The following is a 22811-nucleotide window of genomic DNA, read 5'->3' on the forward strand; positions in this document are numbered from 1 at the left end:
TAATCAATTCTCAGTCCATTGCAGTATATTATCCCCAATCCCATGTGCAATAATTTTCTTTAGTAACCTGTGTGGGATCTTATCAAAAGCCTTCTGAAAATCCAAATCCATCACATCCACTGGTTCTCCTTTATCTATGCTACAAGTAACATCCTCAAAAAAACTCCCAACAGGTTTGTCAAACATGACTTCCCTTTCACCAATCCATGTTGACTCGGCCCAATCATATCTTTATTTTCCAAGTGTCCAGTCATCTCATCCTTTATGATAGATTCTAACATTTTCACTACTACTGATGTCAAACTAACAGGTCTGTAGTTCTCCGTTTTCTCTGTCGCTCCCTTCTTAAATAGTAGGGTTACATTTGCTTCTTTCAAGTCTGCAGGAACCCTTCCAGAATCTATAGAATTTTGAAAGATAACCACCAATGTATCTACTATATAGCCACCTCCTTCAATACTCTGGGATGTAGCTCATTTGGTCTAGGGGATGTATCAACTTTCAATCCAATTAATCTTTTGAGTACTACTTCTTTATTGATACTAATTACTTTCAGTTCCTCATTTTTACAAGTCCCTTGGTTCCCTAGTATCTCTGGGAGATTTTCTGTATCTTTGTGAAGACAGACACAAAGTAATTGTTTACTCTCTCCACCATTTCCTCATTCGCTAACACAAACTCTCCTGTCTCTGCCTACAATGGACCCACATTCGTCCTCACTAATTGTTTCCTTTTCACATACCTAAAGAAGCTTTTACGGTCGCCTTTATGTTTCTAGCTAGCTTACATTCATAAATTCTTTTCCCTTTCTTTATTAGTTTCTTGGCCCTCCGTTGTTGGACTCTAAATTGCTCCCAATCCTCGGGCTTACCACTTTTTCTGGCGACCTTATGAGCCACTTCCTCTGACCTAATGCAATCTTTAACTTCTTTCATTATTCGTTGATTTGTCTTTCCTGTTGGGATTTTGTATCTTAGAGGAATATATATTTATTGTAAACCGTGTAATACTTCTTTAAATATTAACCATTGCCTGTTCACTGTCAAATCTTTTAATGTATTTTCCCAATTCACCACATCCAACTTGCCCATCATACCTTCATAGTTTCCTTTGTCCAGATTTAAGACCTTCGTTTCAGAATGAACTATATCGCTTTCAAACTTAATGTAGAATTCTATCATATTGTGGTCACTATTTCCTAATGGCTCCTTTACAGCAAGGTTATTAATTAGCTCTTTCTCAGTGCATAATACTAAATCTAAAATGGCCTGATCCCTAGTTGGTTCTTCAACTACTGCTCCTGAAACCCATCTTGTACACACTCCAGGAATTCATCCTCCACAGCATTAGTGCTAATTAGGTTTACCCAATCTGTATGTATTTGTGTCTCACTAATTTGATTGAGTTTTTTGAGGAAGTGACAAAGATGATTGATGAAGGAAGGGCAGTGGATGTTATCTATATGGACTTCAGTAAAGCCTTTGACAAGGTCCCTCATGGCAGACTGGTACAAAAGGTGAAGTCACACGGGATCAGAAGTGAGCTGGCAAGATGGATACAGAACTGGCTCGGTCATAGAAGACAGAGGGTATCAGTGGAAGGGTGCTTTTGTGAATGGAGGGCTGTGACTAGTGGTGTTCCGCAGGGATCAGTGCTGGGACCTTTGCTCTTTGTAGTATATATAAATGATTTGGAGGAAAATGTAGCTGGTCTGATTAGAAAGTTTGCGGACGACACAAAGGTTGGTGGAGTTGTGGATAGTGACGAGGATTGTCAGGATACAGCAGGATATAGATTGGTTGGAGACTTGGGCGGAGAAATGGCAGATGGAGTTTAATCCGGACAAATGTGAGGTAATGCATTTTGGAAGGTCTAATGCAGGTGGGAAGTATACAGTAAATGGCAGAACCCTTAGGAGTATTGACAGGCAGAGAGATCTGGGCGTACAGGTCCACAGGTCACTGAAAGTGGCAACGCAGGTGGATAAGGTAGTCAAGAAGGCATACGGCATGCTTGCCTTCATCGGTCGGGGCATAGAGTATAAAAATTGGCAAGTCATGCTGCAGCTGTACAGAACTTTATTTAGGCCACACTTAGAATATTGCTTGCAATTCTGGTCGCCACACTACCAGAAGGACGTGGAGGCTTTGGAGAGGATACAGAAGAGGTTTACCAGGATGTTGCCTGGTCTGGAGGGCATTAGCTATGAGGAGAGGTTGGATAAACTCGGATTGTTTTCACTGGAACGACGGAGGTGGAGGGGCGACATGATAGAGGTTTACAAAGGTATAAGCGGCATGGACAGAGTGGATAGTCAGAAGCTTTTTCCCAGGGTGGAAGAGTCAATTACTAGAGGGCATAGGTTTAAGATGCGAGGGGCAAAATTTAGAGGGGATGTGTGAGGCAAGTTCTTTACACAGAGGGTGGTGAGTGCCTGGAACTTGCTGCCGGGGGAGGTGGTGGAAGCAGGTACGATAGTGACGCTTAAGAGGCATCTTGACAAATACATGAATAGGAAGGGAATAGAGGGATATGGTCCCCGGAAGTGCAGAAGGTTTTAGTTTCGGCAGACATCAAGATTGGCGCAGGCTTGGAGGGCCGAATGGCCTGTTCCTGTGCTGTACTGTTCTTTGTTCTTCAATTGAAGATGCCCCTTATTATTGGATTGCCCATGCTACATGCAGCTCTAATTTCCTGATTTATACGGTGCCCAACATTGCCACTACAGTTTGGTGGCCTATAAACAATGTTTGCTCCCCCTAGCTGTTTCTTAGCTTGACGCAAACTGATTCTACATCTTGCTGCTTCGATCTAAGATCCTCTCTCACTCATGTCCTGAAAGAAAGACTTGAGAAGCAAACCCTGCACTCCGGATCCCACTGCCTTGTGGGATATCCTGCCCCATGTGCCCAAAGATCTGTGGGTTGAAAATCAGCCTACTCAGTCACATGAAGACCCATGGCAGAAACACATGACCTTGAGCTGACGTCATTCTCGAATTGAGGGACAGTGGACAGTCGCATATGAGCTGGATGTTGAGGGAGTGGAATCCCTTCTAGTTCCGGTATATGGCAGAGTTGACATGCCATGTGTATGCAGTCAATGGCACTCTCTGCCATGTGGAAGCCTGCAGTCCTGGCAAACCCTCGTGCTCATTCTGTCTGCTGGTCTCTGGAGAGAAGGAATGAAATGTTGTTAGCTCCCTTTGAATTGAGAGCCTCACTGACCTCCTGTATGCAAAAGTTGGCAGCAAAATGCGAGATGTTGCAGATATTTCCATTTCCAGTCAGGAAGAAGCCAGATGTATAAATGTTCACCCGCACAGCCACCTTCACAGCCAGTGGCAATGCGGTTCTTGTCCTGCTCCAAGGCGTTGCAGTTGTGCTGCTGCAGTTAGCACAGCTCAATGGGGATATCCTTGTTGAAGTGCAGACATCTCACACTTTGTTCCTTGCTGAAGTTCAGTTAGCAGAATTGTTTCCTGAACACCCTTGGGTGAATATAGCATCCTGCTGAAAGCCCATCACCTATTCCTTTAGCAGTTTGTTTTGCTCTGCATGGCTTCTGCTCATTCTTCCAGTTATGCTGTATTCCAAGGGGAATGCATACTAGTTCACCCATGCCTGGGAGCAACAGGTTTGTGCAGAAACCTTGAAGTCAGCAAAAAGTACTTCTGTAAGTAGCTGAAGATTCCTTTAAATTGCATTCGTGGGAGGCCCTTCCTGCTGCATAACCTGTGTTCAGCCATGCGAGGTTAAGAAAGGGCATCAACTGTAGGGTGGATCTCCAAAATGGCAGGACAGGCATCAAATCAGTGCGGCATACTGATTGATGTCAAGGTTTGCCAGCTCTGCATACTTCCAGGGTGTTAACAGCACATGTGCAAATGTCTGCACCAAGTTAGCACACAGTGCATTTCAGACACCATTTTGTTCCCCTAACAGCACCTGTAGCACACAAAAAGCAGCCCTGCTGCCATCAAGCCTAATACCATGCCCAAGATGTTGCAGATAATGTAGTTTAGATTACTCTTATTGGCTAGTCCCAGTTCTGTACAGCATTGATTATATTTTCACTGGATGTGTCCTCGATGTATGTTTTGAAAGCATGCTCCAGAAAATGAATGTAAAAGGTTTATTTAGTTTTCTTCAGTCATTGAATCTATCCTGTGCCTCCACAGGATTCTTTTTGCATATTGCAAGACATAGCAAAATATCAATGCCAGATCTCATTTTTGGTCTGCCCAAAAGCAACTGATGCCATTGCCGGGGATGGACAGCCTCCCTCCTCCACGCGATCAGGTGGTGGGGGGCCCACCCTAGCTATTTAAATGAGCCGCCGCGCTTGTAATTGCAGCGGCTCTTCGGCGTGCGGCTTGCCTCCAATTTTGGTGGCGGGCTTGTAAAATTTAGCCCAAGCTTTTTGTCTGCAAACCAAAACAACTGTCCTTGCAACATTTCTGTCACATTCTGAATGTGACTGATTTCTAATGCCTTTTATTTAATGACTATATTAAAGGAGTCAGTGTCAAGCTAAAAATAGACAAAATGGTTTAAATTTGACAAAGAAATTTGAAATATTCAGAATGTTTTCAAAACATTTCATTCATCAGACTGTTCATCTATTTTTCAGATTGCTGTATTCAGTTCTTCCCCATTCTGTTGCCAATGAGTTGAGGCACAGACGTCCCATTCCTGCTAAACGTTATGACAATGTAACCATCCTTTTCAGTGGAATTGTTGGATTCAACGCCTTCTGCAGTAAACATGCCTCAGCTGAGGGAGCTATGAAAATTGTAAACCTCCTCAATGATCTTTATACAAGGTTTGACATCCTCACAGATTCACGCAAGAACCCTTATGTGTATAAGGTGGGTTGCACTATTTTTTTATGGCTCAATTTGGAATTAAAGATTGGATTCCTGCACACTATTGGCTATTACAAAACTCTGCTCCTGACACTACGGGTCAGTCAGTGGGATTGGTGATGATCACAGGATCAGTTGCAGAGGTTGGCATTGCCTGATATGCTGTCTACAATCATAGAAATGTATAGTGCAGATGGAGGCCATTCAGCCCATCGTGCCTGTGCCAGCTTTTCGAAAGTTCTGTCCAATTAGTGCTATTCCCCTGCTCTTTCCCCATAGCACTGCAATTGTTTTTTCTGTTCAAATATTTATCCAAATCCATTTTTCAAAATTACTATTGAATTTGCTGACACCACCCTTTCAGATAGTGCATTCCAGATCTTAACCAAGTGCTCCTTAAAAATGTTCTTTTCCTCTCCCCTCTGGTTCTTTTGCCAAATACCTTAAAGCTATGTGTTCTGGTTACCAACCGTTTTGCCTGTGGAAATAGTTTCTCCCTATTTACCCTGTCATAACCCCTCATAATTTTAAACACCTTTCTTAAATATTCTGCTTAACCTCTTCTACTCTAAGGAGAACAGCCGCGGCTTCTCTAGTTGCTCCAGATTACTGAGGTCCCTCATCTCTTGTACCATTCTAGTAAATCCCCTCTGCACTCTTTCCAAGGCCTTGACTATTTCTCAAGTGTGGTGTCTAGAATTGGGCACCATACAGCAGTTGAAGCCTAACCGTGATGTACAAAGGTTTAGAACAAATTCCTTACTTTTGTGCTTTATGCCTCTATTTATAAAGCCAATGATCCCATATGCTTTTTTAACAGCTTTATAAACTTCTCCGAGCACTTTCAAAGATTTGTATATATGCATCCTTTGTTCCTGCAACCTCTAAAATTGTGCCATTTAGTTTATATTGGCTCTCCTCATTCTTCATTCCAAAATGCATCATTTCACACTTCTCTGCATTAACTTTCACCTGCCATTTGTCTGCCCGGTGTTTTCATTGAGCAAAATTGTGCTCTGGGAGTAAAATACAGTCAACAATTGTTTTTATCAACTGTTAAAAAGATGCGTTTCTTAATGTTATGATGCTTTAAAATTTAAAAGGCTGCCCTTTCCTCTGAATATATTCCCTGAGGCAATAAAGCAAAATATCATCAATCAAAAGTATCTTTCTTTAGAAATCTAAATGTGAGAGTACATTTATCCTAAAAGAACTATGATCAAATGTTCAGAATACCATTTATTTTGGCATCACTTTACCTCCATAAAGAAGGTGGAAGACCAGGTGCTGAGGGTCATTTGGATGGTATTAGCATAAGTTATTTACATTTAAGTTCAGCAATATTACAAATTTATCAGCAATAATATAAAATCATTAATTGAGTGAAAATTTGGACAGCAGTCTCATTTTCAAATGTGACACTGGAAGCAAAACTTTCAAATAGTACTATAGTACCACTTTGCACTGCAGTATAGTCTTTGATGGAAAGAGGGCTGTTGGAGGCAGCACGACAACATGAAGACCCTTGGTGCTCCCACAGTTACTGCCAAGGTCAAGGAGTTCCTGAACCAGCTCCACAATCTTACTCATGAATAATTTTCTATGGTTGTTATATCAAGGCAATTTTGTTTGGCGGTGATTCTAAAATATGAAAAATGCATAAATCACACACTAGCATGTGTGATTTCACACTACCAGCAAATATTACCAGCAAACTAAAGAGTGTGCGGAACCAGAATTAAGAAATAACTTTTGGTCCACCTTCAGCAGCCAGAAGACTAGAAGTGGTTCCGTTCGTTACATTTATCCCAGTGGCAAAGGAAAAAACTATGTGGCTTTCCCCATGGAATAAATGTGATGCTTTGAAACATTACTAGTCTGAGAATAGAGTGGAATGAACAGGGAATGGCAACTAGGAGAATGCCCACAAGACTACAAACCTCATAAATTACCTTGCATTATCAGAGGATAAGTAACAAAAAGATCTTAACTTTTCAGGAGGTATTAACAGAGCTACACTAATCAAAGCAGGAGGAGATAGATTCTTGAGAACTGGTGAATACAATACATTGATTTTCAGATTATCTGCATCAGTCCATGGGCACAGTGGAATTGGAAAATTGGTGAGCAGGACTTAGACATGTTTTGCATCTGATTCTGTCTGCCCCCCATTTTCTGACTCCCTGCATTTTGTGCACGAGAGTGCTTCCATGTATTTTAGGGTCTATGCTATGAATTTGCAGTCCTAAAGGAGAGCTTTTGGGCCCACATGTTGGGAAGTTGGACATCGAGGCAGAGGAACTTTAATATTTTGTGATGGAAATTGTTCAGGGATTGTTGACCTCCGGCAGACAAAAGTTCTTTAGCAGAAGTGTGAATTCATAAAATAAATTCCTCCTTCTCATAGCCTTGTTCAACACCCAAGGGATGTTTTTCCTGCTGAGTTGTGCATAACTTAGGTAAGGAGGGGGAGGAAAATTGAGCAATGAGCCATGCTATCATGCTCACACCACCTGATGTTAATTTTTGGAATTTTAAGTGGAATTAACATCAGACATATAGTGATATAGTGGATGCATTGTATTGGGAGGCAAATGACAGGATAGGATTATATGACATATTACCTCGCATTAGTTTTCTGGCAATAATTGAGAGTAAATGATGTCCCTGGATTTTAAGTGTCCAATTTCACTATAAGCGAAAGGTGAAGGGGGCTGTGAAAATTTAACTTTCCATAGAGAATATAAACACTTTTAAACTTGAATCATTCTTTTGGAAGTTCCTACGCTATCTGCCTCTGCCTAAAGCTGAGGCATCTGCTCTAGGGCAGTGAATGGCCTACCTTTAACATGTTAATGACATCCACCTTGGAAAATGGATTAGGGCAGAGGACGGCAAGGAGTGGATGGAATCCCACCCTGCCAAAGATCTTCTACTATTTGCATACATGCAAAAACATTTAAGTGGTATCTGCACATCTGCCTGATGGCTAGGGAATCCTGAAGTGTCAAAGAGGTAAACCCTTTTCACACCCACCCTCTTCATAAAGCATAACATCCACATGACATCCACATGACCAACCATGAAACAGGGAGTTAGATGCTGTCCCACTTCATCAGTGGATCCCAGAATCTGTAATGTGCCTACACATTGGATATCCCTTCACTACATGCCATGCACCCTGCAGCCAATGTCAGATGGGAGCCCAGCCAGAGAGGGTCCCAAAGGTGAGTTCACCTTAATTTATGTTGGGCTGAGAAGGGTACCTTATCTGCCTTCTTGATAGATGTTGAATGACCTGGAACCAGCAGGCTGCCCTGGCGTACTCAGTCTCCGTCCAGGGCCCACCGACCCAATGCTAATAAGCCCCAGTCCTCAAAATGGTGAGGCCTTACACTGGTACTACTGGGTATCTGGCCGGAGGAAGATATTTCTGACTAGATTTGTATTAGGAGTTAGCCATTTGTAATAGAATTTGGACTAAACTTTGCATAACTTGAAAATCTACCCAACTGACAATGTTTTCTATCTCTCGTGGGATTTTTGGCAGATCAGAGGCGGGCAAAGGCAGAAAACAATTTGAGTTGCATCTTTGCGTCCACTATGCTCCAGAAGCCAGCTATAACCTGAGAAACTGCTCCTGCGATATGCAGGCAGTCACATGCTAACAAAATGCAAATGAAAGAAACAGTTTCCGCCATGTTTTTTTGTCCTTTGCATTGCAGGGATGTTGGGCTAAGGGGCTGCCAGCTCAACTCCCAAGTTCAGCAATTTGGTGGAGGAAGCATCAGGGTTGACCTGGAAAATGGGCCTGTGCAAGCACTCATCAGGTAACAGGGTCATTCTCCTTTTTAATTATATTAGTGTGGGATATCCTACTAGTCACCTTTTTTGTCACACCAGCCGCTTCCTTGGGCCTACAGCTGCAGGTTTCTTCCCCTAGATTGTTGTGACACCCCAGCAAAGGCCAGGGAGCTTGTTTCTGATATGGTAATAACCACAAGGCCAGAAAACTGTCTGAGATCATTGTGGCATCTGAGGGTGGGCAGAAGTGCCCGTCCGCTTCACTTTTACTAACACGTGGTGAAGCAAATGGAAAGCCCAAACCATTGTGACCGGGATGCACACAGAAGCTGACTAACACATGCTATGGAGGCTGCCAGCTTTTTCTTCCCTCCTCCCTTTGTACCCCTTTCACCTGAAGGCATTGACATTTGCTGAGGTTTGGTTTCATAGAAACATAGAAAATAGGAGCAGGAGTAGGCCATTCAGCCCTTTGGGCCTGCTCCACCATTCAAAAAAGATCATGGCTGATCGTCTAATTCAGTACCCTGTTCCTGCTTTCTCCCCATATCCCTTGATCCCTTTGGCATTAGGAAATATATCTATCTCCTTCGTGAATATATTTAATGACTTGGCCTCCACTGCCTTCTGAGGTAGAGAATTCCACAGGTTCACCCACCCTCTGAGTGAAGAAATTACTCCTCATCTCGGCTCTAAATGGCATACCCATATCCTGAGACTGTGACCCCTGGTTCTGGACTCCCCAGCCATCGGGAACATCCTCCCTGCATCTAGCCTGTCTAGTCCTGTTAGAATTTTATAGGTTTCTATGAGATCCCCTTTTATTCTTCTAGTGAATATAGGCCTAGTCGACCCAATCTCTCCTCATATGTTAATCCTACCATCCCAGGAAATAGCCAAGTAAATCTTCTTTGCACTCCCTCCATGACATCCTTCCTCAGTTGAGGCCAAGTCATTAAATATATTCAAGAAAGAGTTAGATATAGTTCCTAGGTCTAATGGGACCAAAGAATATGGGGAGAAAGCGGGAACTGGTTCCTGAGTTTGGATGATCAGCCATGATTGTATTGAATGGCGGAGCAGGCTCGAAGGGCTGAATAGCCTACTCCTGTTCCTATTTTTCTATGTTTCTATCCCCTCTGCCTCCTGCCACTAAGCCAATTTTGGATCCAATTTGCCAAATTGCCCTGGATCCCATGGGCTCTTACCTTCTTAACCAATCTCCCATGTGGGACCTTATCAAAAGCCTTACTGAAGTCCATGTAGACTACCTCAACAGCTTTACCCTCATCTACACATCTGGTCACCTCCTCGAAAGATTCAAACAAGTTAGTTAGACATGATTTCGCCCTGACAAAGCCATGCTGACTACTCCTGATTAATCCCTGCCTCTCCAAGTGGAGATTAATCCTGTCCCTCAGACTTTTTTCCAATAGTTTCTCTACCACTGATGTTAGACTCACCAGCCTGTAATTACCTGTTTTATCCCCGCTACCCTTCTTGAATAATGGTACCACATTCGCTGTCCTCCAGTCCTCTGGTACCTGTCCTGTGGCCAGAGAAGATTTGTTAAAATTTTATAGGTTTCTATGAGATCTCCTTTCATCCTTCTAAACTCTAGTGAATATAAGCTTAGTCGACCCAATATCTCCTCATATGTCAATCCTGCCATCCCAGGAATCAGGCTAGTAAAGTCTTCTTTGCACTCCCTCCATGGCAAGAACATCCTTCCTCAAGTCCAAAACTGCACACAATACTCCAGATGTGGTCTCACCAAGGTCCTATATAACTGCAGTAAGACATCCTTGCTCCTGTACTCAAATCCTCTTGTAATGAAGGCCAACATACCATTCGCCTTCCTAACTGCTTGCTGCAACTGAATGCTTGCTTTCAGCGACTGGTGTACAAGGACACCCAGGTCTCGTTGTACCTCTCCCTTTCCCAATCTATCTCCATTCAGATAATCTGCCTTTCTGTTTTTACAACCAAAGTGGATAACCTCACATTTATCCACGTTATCCTGCATCTGCCATGCACTTGCCCACGCACTCAACTTGTCTAAATCACATTGGAGCCTCTTTGCATCCTCCTCAGAGCTCACATTCCCCCCCATCTGCGTCATCTGCAAACTTGGAAATGTTACATTTAGTTCCCTCACCCAAGTCATTAATATATATTGTGATTAGCTGGGGCCTGCGGTACCCCACTAGTCACTGCCTGCCACACGGAAAAAGACCCTTTTATTCTACTCTGTTTCCTGTCTGTCAACCAATTCTCAATCCATGCCAGTATATTACCTCCAAACCCATGTGCTTTAATTTTGCACACTAATCTCTTATGTGGGACCTTACCAAAAGCCTTCTGAAAATCCAAATACACCACATCCACTGGATCTCCCTTATCTATTCGACTAGTTACATCCTCAAAAAACTCCAGTAGATTTGTTAAGCATGATTTCCCTTTTGTAAACCCATGCTGATTTTGTCCAATCCTGTTTATGCTTTCCAGGTGTTCTGCTATCACATCCTTTATAATAGACTCTGAACATTTTCCCCACTACTGATGTAAGGTTAACTGGTCTGTAATTCCCTGTTTTTTCTCTCCCTTTTTTAAATAGTGGGGTTACATTTGCCACCCTCCAATCTGTAGGAATTGCTCGAGAGAGTATAGAATGTTGGAAGATGACCAGCAATGCATCCCCTATTTCCAGGGCCACTTCCTTTAGTACTCTGGGATGCAGACTATCAGGCCCTGGGGATTTCTCAGCCTTTAACCCCATTAATTTCCCTAGCACTATTTTTTTTACTAATACTGATTTCCTTCAGTTCCTCCCTCTCATTAGACCCTTGGTTCCCTAACATTTCTGGGAGGTTTAGTTTAGTTTAGAGATACAGCACTGAAACAGGCCCTTCGGCCCACTGAGTCTGTGCCGACCATCAACCACCCATTTATACTAAGCCTACACTAATTCCATATCCCTGCCACATCCCCACCTGTCCCTATACTTCCCTACCACCCACCAAGACTAGGGGCAATTGGTAATGGCCAATTTCCTGTCAACCTGCAAGTCTTTGGCATGTGGGAGGAAACCGGAGCTCCCGGAGGAAACCCACGCAGACACAGGGAGAACTTGCAAACTCCACACAGGCAGTACCCAGGATTGAACCCGGGTCTCTGGTGTTGTGAGGCTGCGGTGCTAACCACTGTGCCACTGTGAGGTTATTTGTGTCCTCGTTTGTGAAGACAGAACCAAAGTATGTGTTTTAATTGTTCTGCCATTTCTTTGTTCCCCATTATAATTTTCCCTGTTTCTGACTGTAAGGCCTACATTTATCTTCACTAATCTTTTTCTCTTCACATATTTATAGAAGCTTTTACAGTCAGTTTTTATGTTCCCTGCAAGTTTACTCTCGTACTCTATTTTCCCCAGCTTAATCAACCTCTTTGTCCTCCTTTGCTGAATTCTAAACTGCTCACAATCCTCAGATTTGCTGCTTTTTCTGGCAATTTTATGTGCCTCCTCTTTGGATCTAATACTATCCCTATTTTTTTTGTAAGCCATGGTTGAGCCACCTTTCTGGTTTTATGAGTTCTGAAGAAGGGTCACTGACCTGAAACGTTAACTCTGCTTCTCTCTCCACAGATGCTGCCAGACCTGCTGAGTATTTCCAGCATCCGCAGTGTTTTGCTTTTATTTCCGGTTTTATTTTTGCGCTAGACAGGAATGAATAATTGTTGTAATTCATGCACACGTTCTTTAAATATTATCCATTCCCTATCCACCGTCAACCCTTTTAGTAAAGTTCCCCAATCTACCATAGCCAACTCGCGCCTCATGCCTTCGTAGTTTCCTTTATTTTGATTCAGGACCCTAGTTTCGGATTCAGCTACTTCACTCTCCATCTTAATGAAGAATTCTATCATGTTATGGCCACTCCTCCACAAGGGAAACATACCAGAACTGTCCCGTGCCTTGCTCAAGTGGTCAGTTTTCAAGTGAGACATTAGGCAGTAAGGTCACAAAATTTGGTTGTGTAATGCCTGTATTTTCAGCACTATGGGTGCTGTTTTAATTCCAAAATGCAGTCTGCGGTGCGTGTGCACACATCTGGTGCTTGCTGTGCTAGACCCCATTTTGTTAAGGACATTAGTGTGGGTGCAAGGAGTGTGTACTGGTAGTATGCAGCGCAGACAGATTGTGCCATCTGTCAGCAGATAACACTGATTTGACATTAGTGGTGTTATTTTCGACCTGATTGCTTCAGCTTCCTCTTGAACACAATGGTGCAAAAAAAGCCACCACAAAACAAACATTCCAAACCAACTTTATAAGTTAAACCATCAAATATTCCATACATAGGTTAACTAATCATCCTTGTGCATTCCCTTACTGTCTGTTTTTTTTATTCTTTCATGGGATGTGGGCATCACTTGCAGGCCAGCATTTGTTCCCCATCCCTAAATACCCTTGACCTGAGTGGTTTGCTGGGTCATTTCAGAGGGCAGTTAACAGTCACATGTAGGCCAGACCAGGTAAGGACAGCATATTTCCTTCCCTAAAGGGCATTGGTGAACCAGATGGATTTTTATGACAATTAATGATAGTTTCATGGTATCATTACTGAGACTAGCTTTCAATTCCAGGTTTTTATTAATCAATTGAACTTAAATTCCATCAGCTGCCGAGGTGGGATTTAAACCCGTGTTCTCTCTGGATCATTAGTCCAGTGACATTACCACTATACCACCATCTCGCATTCCATGTGCCTTTACCTGACCTAGTGCTTTGACACAGTGCTACCCAGTGGCTGCAGCAGGGCTGATGGAAGGCTGATGACTTACAGAAGGGGAGACAGCATACAACCCTGCAGGATGACCTGAAGCAGCTGTCAGCCCAGAAGGTCTGAGTGGACTGCGCCACCTCGGCATGGGCGGCAGCAATCTTGGCTGGCTGGCTGACAAACAATGATAAGGGTAGTGGCAGAGTGTCAGTGGAGGAAGGCTGAGTGCTGTCCTAGACAGCAGGTTAGATTAGATTAGATTAGAGATACAGCACTGAAACAGGCCCTTCGGTCCACCGAGTCTGTGCCGAACATCAACCACCCATTTATACTAATCCTACACTAATCCCATATTCCTACCAAACATCCCCACCTGTCCCTATATTTCCCTACCACCTACCTATACTAGTGACAATTTATAATGGCCAATTTACCTATCAACCTGCAAGTCTTTTTTTGGCTTGTGGGAGGAAACCGGAGCACCTGGAGAAAACCCACGCAGACACAGGGAGAACTTGCAAACTCCACACAGGCAGTACCCGGAATCGAACCCGGGTCCCTGGAGCTGTGAGGCTGCGGTGCTAACCACTGCGCCACTGTGCCACCCCTAGTGCTTCACCATGCCAGTTCCACTCCCATGGGGCAGCACCTCAACATTACAAGCAATGTGTTGGAGGACAGATTGCTGTGAGACCCCTTTGTATCGTGGTATCTGCAGATATGATGTCTGAGCTTGCATGGCAGCAAGATGAGTTTTCATGAGAACAGTTTGAACTTCTGCTGCAGCACCCAAACTTTGAGTGGCTTCTGCTTTGCTGCAATGGAAGCTGAGACATCGGCCGTCACACGCTGCATCATGGTTGGTACAGTTAATGGAGTTGGTTGCCACTCCCACGCTGGAAAGGATGTGCAAAAAGCCATGCGCGATATTGACGTTGGACTCCTCCATGCTCCTTGACGATGATAACAGGCTTTCTGGCAGGCCTATCAATGCACCAAGCACTTCAGTGTGTGCACCCATCAGCCTTTACAATCGGCTCCCTCTACAGCATGTCCTCTACAGTGAACTAGTCTTCCAGTGAGCTGGCACATTTTTCCCTTGGCCTGGTTGCAGGCCACTCATGTCCAGTGTCTCAGCATGTGCAGATCCCATTCTAAACCACCCTCTAAATTATGCGCAGCATCCACATCTGAGCTGGTGGCTGTGATTGTTTGAGTTAGTGATGTTTCTTCTTCAATTACTGTTATTCAGCTCTTCCACCTCCTTCACTTCCTGGCCAGTTTGCAGTTCTTGGTATCTGAAAGGAAAAACTCACAAGGCTAGGGTTGTGGTGCGGAAAGTTGGGGGTAAAGCAAGATGCATGCTTACACCATCTGCAGTTTGTAAATCAGAAGAGATTGTGGGATGAGGGGAAAGTAGGATGTGAGAAGGAGGATTAGGTATGAATATACTGTCATCTTCAATAGTTTCAGCCCAGCTGCTGGACATGGCCTCAGTTATGGCCCCTCCAAGCCAGCACCATCTTCTCCATTAGGTTGAGGACATGGATCCATGCCTGCCCCACTCCCCCCTCTGCGGTTCAGTGCTGCTACCTGCAATAGTACACCAGCTTGTTCTGCAAGAGAGAAGGAAGTGTTTCAGTGAGGTAGTGTAATCTGTTTGGGTGATGTGCCTATCATGATTGAATAGCAAGCATTCGGCAGGATTTAGAGGAGCTGACGAGGCCTCCGGCCCCGGGCCAAAACAGGCAGTGGGAAAGCTCCCTCAGCCATTTGCAGCCCCACCCTTGCCACTGGCTCTATTTAACGACCAGGCAATTAACTGCCCGATGCTGGTATTCCCATTCCTTTAAGGATGAGAGATCCCGCTTTCAAGAGCAGCGGCCAATCAGAGGGCCGAAGCTCAGGAGTATACGCAGTGCCTTTGGAAGCAGTGGCCCCTGCCAGTACTGCAGGAGGCCTTGGAACCAGGCCCAGCTCTGGACACCCAGACCCAAGGTAAGTGAGGTTGGATCGCAGTGGCCAGTTCGGCAGGCCCCGGTGATGGGGCGGGAGAGAGGGTGGGCGTTTAGTACATGGGGAGGGGGAATTCAGGGAGGTGGGTTGTTTTCCACCAGGGGGTCTTCCTTTGGTCACAGACTGCCCATAGAGGAGAGCCACCACCACCCCACCCTCACCACCCCGCCCCCACAAAACCTGCAGAGAGGTTGCCTCATTTGACTGGTTGACCATTCCGCATGCCGGAGACCACCTGCACCCCATTCTACCACTTGCTTAATGCCAGCGTTGGGAGGTGGCGGGAAGAGGCCTTTAAGTAGTTGATATTAGGCCTCTTAAGGGCCTTAATTGGCCTCTGGGCAGGAATGCCTTTGTTAGCCTATCCCACCACTGACTTAATTGCCGGGCGATGGGAAGGTGACAGGTCCTTCACCCCCTGTCTCCAGTCGCATTTCTGTGGAACCCCTGCCTCCTAGCCCATCTCCAGGGGGCCCATTAAATCCAGCCCAATTGTGTACATGCTGTGAAGTGGGAGTGTGAAGCTTGCAGCAGTGCTAAGTATGTGACTGTGAGGTGAAGCTCTGAATGTGAAGTTAGAGTCATGGTTGATGGTTGGTCTGTGAGCAAAGGTGGACTGGAGGCGAATTGAGCAATGAGTGGGGCTAGTAGTCCTGTTGGTGGGATATCGCATTTGAAGATGCATTCACTGACCTTGACCACTCATGGGAGGTCATTGAACTTCTTGTGGTACTGCATCCAGATTCTCAGGGCTAAATTGCTGGTACGATCCATGTGACGACTATCTGCTCCCATTGATAATGTCTGTTTGGAGGGCCTCCTGGTCCCCTCCAGTCTGATGATGTCTCTCCTCCTATCCATATCCTCAACCAAGATTTCTAGTGCAATTTTGAAAAGCATGTGAGCCTACTGTCTGCCATGTTGTGTGATAATTCAGTGCTGTGCTTGCTCACAATCTCTTCTGCAACTAGTTCCAGCATCTGCTCCAGCCAGAATGCGCCTCCCCTTTAAGAGATGCAGGCTGACTTTAAATGATGGTAGCTTGTCACAATTTTATGGACCCTGCTTAGGCATTCAGCACTCAGCAATGCTCTTTGTGCTAGCTACATGTTGCAATCATTTAAAAGATCAGGCAACTCAACGAATGTGTGTTGCCTGCATTGGAAACAATTAAATGCCAGCTTTTGGGTTAATACCACCATGGCAAGATTACAGCCGAGCTTGATCCTATAATTATCCAATTTATTAATACTGTATGTGCATCATATGTAATGAATTTTTTTATGTTGTCTGATGCAACATAAATGAGATGTGTGGAGTCCAGTTGGTTGAAGATCTCAAAACGGGTTTATTAATAGCTAACTATTAAATACAGTACAGAGCTACTTATTTACAGAATCTACCTCTAGGTGTTACAGTTGCAGAATGACCCTGACTCTGAGTCACATGACTGTTTTGGTGCATAGCTCATTAGCATACTAAGGGACATCACTCTTGAAGGCAACTATACAACATTATATTGTACTTCATTGTCTGTGAAGAACATTGGGACGTCCTGAGATTGAACAAGGCACTGTGTAAATACAAAAGCAAAATACTGCGGATGCTGGAATGCTGAAATAAAAACAGAAATTGCTGGAAATGCTCAGTAGGTAAGGCAGCATCTGTGGACAGAGAAACAGAGTTAACGTTTCAGGTCAACGACCTTTCATCAGAACTGAGAAATGTTAGAAATGTGTTATGTTAGTTGAACAATTTCAGATCGTAACCTCTTCCCCCATTTTGTTTCCTTTTCCTTTGCAGGTTTTGGTTTCACTCTCGTTTTTCTCTTGTTTTTGCTTTCGGATGGCAGCTGTTCATCATCCTGCCATTCACAGTTATGTTTTAAGCAATTGTAAGGGGGAGGGTGGGAAAAAGAACAAAAGGGAAAGTCTGCGAAAGGGTGGAGGGCAGGAGAGATTAAATGGCAAACGAGTTGGTGGTGCAGAGCCCAAGGGAATGGTAGTGAACAAGTAAAGAAACAAAAGGTGTGTCCAGAGGAACTGTGAATGGCAGGATGATGAACAGCTGCCATCCGAAAGCAAAAACAAGAGAAAAACGAGAGTGAAACCAAAACCTGCAAAGGAAAAGGAAACAAAATGGGGGAAGAGGTTACGATCTGAAATTGTTCAACTAAATGTCACTGTGCATCAAGGAGGATGAGAGTTTCCTGGATCGTACATTCCAGAAGGTGGTCACCCCACAGGCAGTAAGAGTTCAACATAGTAGTTGGGCACCCATCCAGAGGTGTAGGAAGAGGCAGGAACCTTCGGGTGTGTGCCACTCTTAAACCTGTACTCAGCATTGGAGACTGCTGGGTGTGATGACACCTTGAAGGAGTGCAGTCCAGACCATGGCACCAATGAGCAATGGACTGCACAAAGGGAGAAGTGCAGTTATTATAGGAGATTCCATTGTTAGAGGGACAGACGGGCATTTGTGTAACTGTCATTGTGAGTCGCGCATGGTATGTTGCGTCCCTGGTGCCAGGGTAAAGGACATCACGGAGAGAGTGCAGAATATTCTGCAAGGGGAAAGGAGTGAACCATAAATTGTGGTACATGTCAGTACCGACAACATAGAGAGGGCAAGTATTGAGGTCCTGTAGTCAGATTTTCAGGAGCGAGGGATGATAAAAAGTAGGACCTCAACGATAATAACCCCTGGATAACTCCCAGTGCCACGCTCTGGTGAGAGTCGAAATAGGAAAACAGGGAGGATCAATGCCTGGAGGACTATGAGGAACACATAGTTTTAGAATGCATGTATGTAAACACAAAGTGTGGTGAGTACGGTTGGTGAGCTACTAGCCCTAATAGCAGTGAGCAATATAATCTAGTGGCAATAACGGAAATGTGACTGAAAAATGGTGAGGGCTAGATGCTTAATGTTCAAGGATACAAAAGATAGGGAAAAGAAGGGTGGTGAGCTGGCAGTACTGCTTAGGGAACGCTTTGTAGTGTTGGAAAGTGAGGATGGCCTTGAGGGGACAAGGACCAAATCCATTTGGTTAGAGTTTAGAAGTAGGAATGGTATGAACATACTACTGAGGGTATTCTAAAGGCCTTCAAATAGCGAGCGAGAGATAGAGCATCAAATCACAAAGATGTGCAAGAACTATGGAGTAGTGATATTGGGAGGCTTCAATTATCCAAATATCCATTAGGATAATGTTAGAGTAAAGGGTAATGAAGGGCAAGAATTTATGAAATGTATTCAGAAGAAATTCCTTTTCCAATATGTTCTTAATTTATCTAGGAAGGAAGCATTGCTAGATCTGGTGCTGGGGAATGAGCTGGGCCAAGTGGATCAAGTGTCAATGGGGGAGACACTTTGGTAAGAGTGATCATCATATCATAAGGTTTAGATTAGTCATGGAGAAGAGCAAGGAACAATCTAAAGTAGAAATTCTACATTAGAAGAGGGATGGGAGGGGATTTAGCCAGGGTAAAATAGAACCAAAGACTGACAGGAAAAACTGTAGTGGATCAATGGGTGATCTTTAAGGAGGAGATTTTTAGGTACAGGCTACGTACATTCCAGCAAGAGTGAAAGGCAGGGGAACCAAAGCCAGGGTTCCTTAGATGACGAGAGAGATAGAGAATATAATGAAACAAAAAAAGTAGGTGAAGGATGCATGTCAGGTGAATTCTTCATGTGGGAACCGGCCCAAATACAATAAGTTGAGAGGCGAAGTGAAGAGGAAAATATGACTGGCAAAGAGAAGATATCAGAATAGAATGGCAGTTAACATGAAAGTAACCCAAATATTCGACTGGCATGTAATTAATAAGTGGGTAGGAAAAGGTGGGGTGGGGGTATCAGGAACAAAGAGGTTTAATTTATGCTTAGAGGTGCAGTATAAGGCTAGAATGCTTAATAAGTATCTTTGTATCGGTGTTTATTAAGGAAGAGGATGCTGACAAAATATCGGTGGAAGCGGAGGTAATGGATGGGGTGAAAATTGAAAGGCAGGATGTCCTGGAATGGCTGGCTATGCCTGATTACCACAATTTAGGTCACCTGGTTGGATGGCTTGCATCTCAGGTTCCTAAGGAAGTGGGAGTGGAGATAACGGTAGAGCTTGCCATAATCTTCCAATCTTTCCTAGATACTGGAGACGTGCCAGAGGATTGGAGAGTGGCAAATGTAACATCCTTATTCAAGAAAGGGTGTTAGTACATTTCTAGTAACGACAGTTTAACATCAGTGGTGTGTAACGTTTTAGAAACAATAATTAGGGGAAAAAATCAACAGGCATTTGGAGATATTTGAGTTAATTAAGGAGGGCCAGCACAGATTTGTAAAAGGCAGAGCATGACAGCCCCCCATTTTACTTTCATTTTTAGTTAGTTTTTCTTCCTTTTTTCTTTTTTTTACATTCTTTTTTACATTTTTTACAATCTTTTTTTTTTTGCATTTATTTCATTTCATCTTAGTTTGTTCAGTTTGCTTACCCACTGTTTTTTTCAGGTTTTTTTCAGGTTTACACTTGCTGCTGTTCAATAATCAGTGTATTTACACCTAATCTGTACTAATGCTTTGTCTTTCAACACACCATTAACATATTGTTTGCCTTTGCTCCGTGATCTTTTGGTCAGCGATGTGGCCTGGTCCAATCTGCACCTTCTCCTTTGTTATCTCTTGCCCCACCCCCACCTCACTTGCTTATAATCTGTGACTTTTCTAATATTTGTCAGTTCCGAAGAAGGGTCACTGACCCGAAACGTTAACTCTGCTTCTCTTTCCACAGATGCTGCCAGACCTGCTGAGTGATTCCAGCATTTCTTGTTTTTGTTTGTAAAAGGCAGATTGTGTTTGACTAATCTAATTGAATTCTTTGATGAACTAACAGAGATGGTTGATGAAGGGAATGCAATGGATGTTGTCAATATGGATTTTAAGAAAGCATTTAATAAAGCACCACATAAAAGGCTGGTTAATAAAATTGAGGCTTGTGGAATAGCAGGGTTAGTGTCTGCTTGGATAAAAAATTGGCTTAAGGATAGAAAACGGCAAGTAGTAGTACATGGTTGTTTTTCAGACTAGAGGATGATAGACAGTCGTGTTCCCCAAGGTGCGAGGGCCACTGCCTTTTTTGAGTTATATAAATGACTTGGATATTGGAATACAGTGTAGAATTTCAAAATGCACTGATACCAATTTGGAGGGTAATACCAATCGACTGCAATAGGACATAGGCTAGCAGAATGGGCAGACAAGTGGCTGATGGAATTTAATGCAGAGAAGTGTGAGAAGATGCATTTTATGAGAACGGATACGGAGAGGCAATGTAGACTTAATGGCACAGTTCTAAATAGTGTGCTGGGATAGGGGGACCTGTGGGGTTCATGTGGATCAGTCTTTGAAGGTGGCAGGACATATTGAGAGAGTGGTTTGGAAAGCATATGGAATCTTGGGCTTCATAAATAAGAGGTATTGAGTGAAAAAGCAGGGAATCTTCATAAAGCTCTGGTTTGGCCACAACTGGGGTATTGCACCCAGTTCTGGTCTTCACCCTGTGAGGACCCTTGAGAGGATGCAAAAGAGATTTATCAGAAAGGTTGCAGGGGTGAGGGATTTTAGCTACATGGTTAGGTTGCAAAAGCTACGGTTGTTCTCCATGAAGCAAAGGAGATTGAGCTGTGATTTGAAAGAAGTATACAATATTCTGACAGGTTTAGATAAGGTAGACAAAGAAGAGTGTTCCCATTAGCTGATGGTACAAGGACTAGGGGGGACATATTTAAGGTTTTGGGGAAGAGATGCAGGGGGGATATGGGAAGAACGTTTTTACCCAGTTGGGTGGTAATGACCTGGAACTCGCTGCCTACAAGCATAGTGGAAGCGGAGGTGGTGAATGATTTCCAAAGGAAATTGGATGGGCACTTGAGGGAAATAAACTTGCAGGGCTATGGGAATAGAGTGGGGCAATGGGACTGAGTAGATTGTGCTACAGGGAGCCAGCATTGACTCAGTAGGCCAAGTGGCCTCTTCCTGTATTGTAATGACTCTTTGCTACTATGTATCAAGTGATGTTGCAACCCCTACTTGGTCTCCCTTTTGTTGTTTGCAGAAGTCGAGTTGGTACTGTATGAGATGTTTGCAAGGAGGGTTTTCTTCTGTGCCACAAAACAGCTCATCCTATTGGTCAGTACCGTAGCATGCTGACAAGAATGTGCTGCTAAGCTTTAGGTCACAACTAGCCAATATCAGCCCTGCACATGTGCAAGCCCTGTGCTATATGGAGTCAATGACAGAGCTCTGCATGTTCGCTGGTGCTCATCCAGATCCTGAGAAGACAAGTTACCACAGGCATTCCCAGGGCAGTTCACTAGGGCTTGCAGCAGTTGTTGATATTTTGGCAGTTTTGCCAAGTAGGCATCTCATTACCCTGACATGCCTTATTTCCTTCAGTACTGTGTAATGCATGACATGCTGTGATTGGGGAGTTTTTGAGGACCTTCAAGAGAAAGAAGTCATCCCTTCACATCTCATTGTTCTGCTAAGAAGGTTCCATCACTGTAAAGGGATTTCCCCCGCCAACAATATCTGCTAAAGTGAAGTTTGCTACATCTGTCTGCACACTTTGAGGTCCAGAAATGAACTGGATTATGACTTGAGCTATGTACAAATTGACTTAAGGACATTATATTTATAGCACAGAAACAGGCCTTTTGGCCCAACAGGTCCATAACAAACAGATAAGGACAGTTAACAAGTGGTGAAAGATTGGTGTAGGAAATTTCATAAGACACTGGCACCAATAGTGGCACAGGAAATAGCCTAAAGACTAAAAGGGATTAGAGAGAAGTCCAGGTGATCAGTAGTATTAAAGGTAATATAAACACTTCAGGTTCAGGAAAAAATGTAGGAAATAACAGCAGAATGACTGATTAAAATACAGCAGAAGTAATAAAAAACAAGGGAGAAGAAATTGGCTAACCCCTGAAAACGAGCATGGAAGATGCAGCACAGGATTAATCCATGCCAGCTTATTTCGATCATGTTAAATTGGTGCTGCCTTCTCTTTTATGTAATGTCTGCGTTGAGCAGTGTTACTTTTGCTGTACATTGGCTGCACTCGTCAGCACAGGGCCCAATATCGTGAGTGGCAAGCCATACTTAAAAGCAGCCTACAGCTCTTAAAGAGGATGTGCATCGTGGCGGCAAGAAATGGTGGGTGTTTTTTCAAAAAGCATTCTGGGCTGAGATACTTTGAGCAATGGTCGAACATGCAAGAAAGCCAAGACCAAGGTTTTCAGGCAACACATTGAAGATCTTGTTAGATGAAGTGGAAAGGA

At 43.8% G+C, this 22811-nt stretch overlaps 1 protein-coding gene across 1 annotated transcript in view; it reads left to right on the forward strand.

Annotated features, from left to right (window-relative positions):
• gucy1b1 (guanylate cyclase 1 soluble subunit beta 1) overlaps positions 1-22811 on the forward strand; it is a 231132-nt gene that overhangs the window by 154944 nt on the left and 53377 nt on the right. The window contains exon 7 of the mRNA XM_068022355.1: positions 4633-4870. Within this exon, the coding sequence (XP_067878456.1) occupies positions 4633-4870 (238 nt within the window). The remainder of the gene's footprint in view (positions 1-4632; positions 4871-22811) is intronic.

Source organism: Heterodontus francisci, chromosome 1 (genome assembly GCF_036365525.1).
Source record: "Heterodontus francisci isolate sHetFra1 chromosome 1, sHetFra1.hap1, whole genome shotgun sequence".
NCBI lineage: Eukaryota > Metazoa > Chordata > Chondrichthyes > Heterodontiformes > Heterodontidae > Heterodontus > Heterodontus francisci.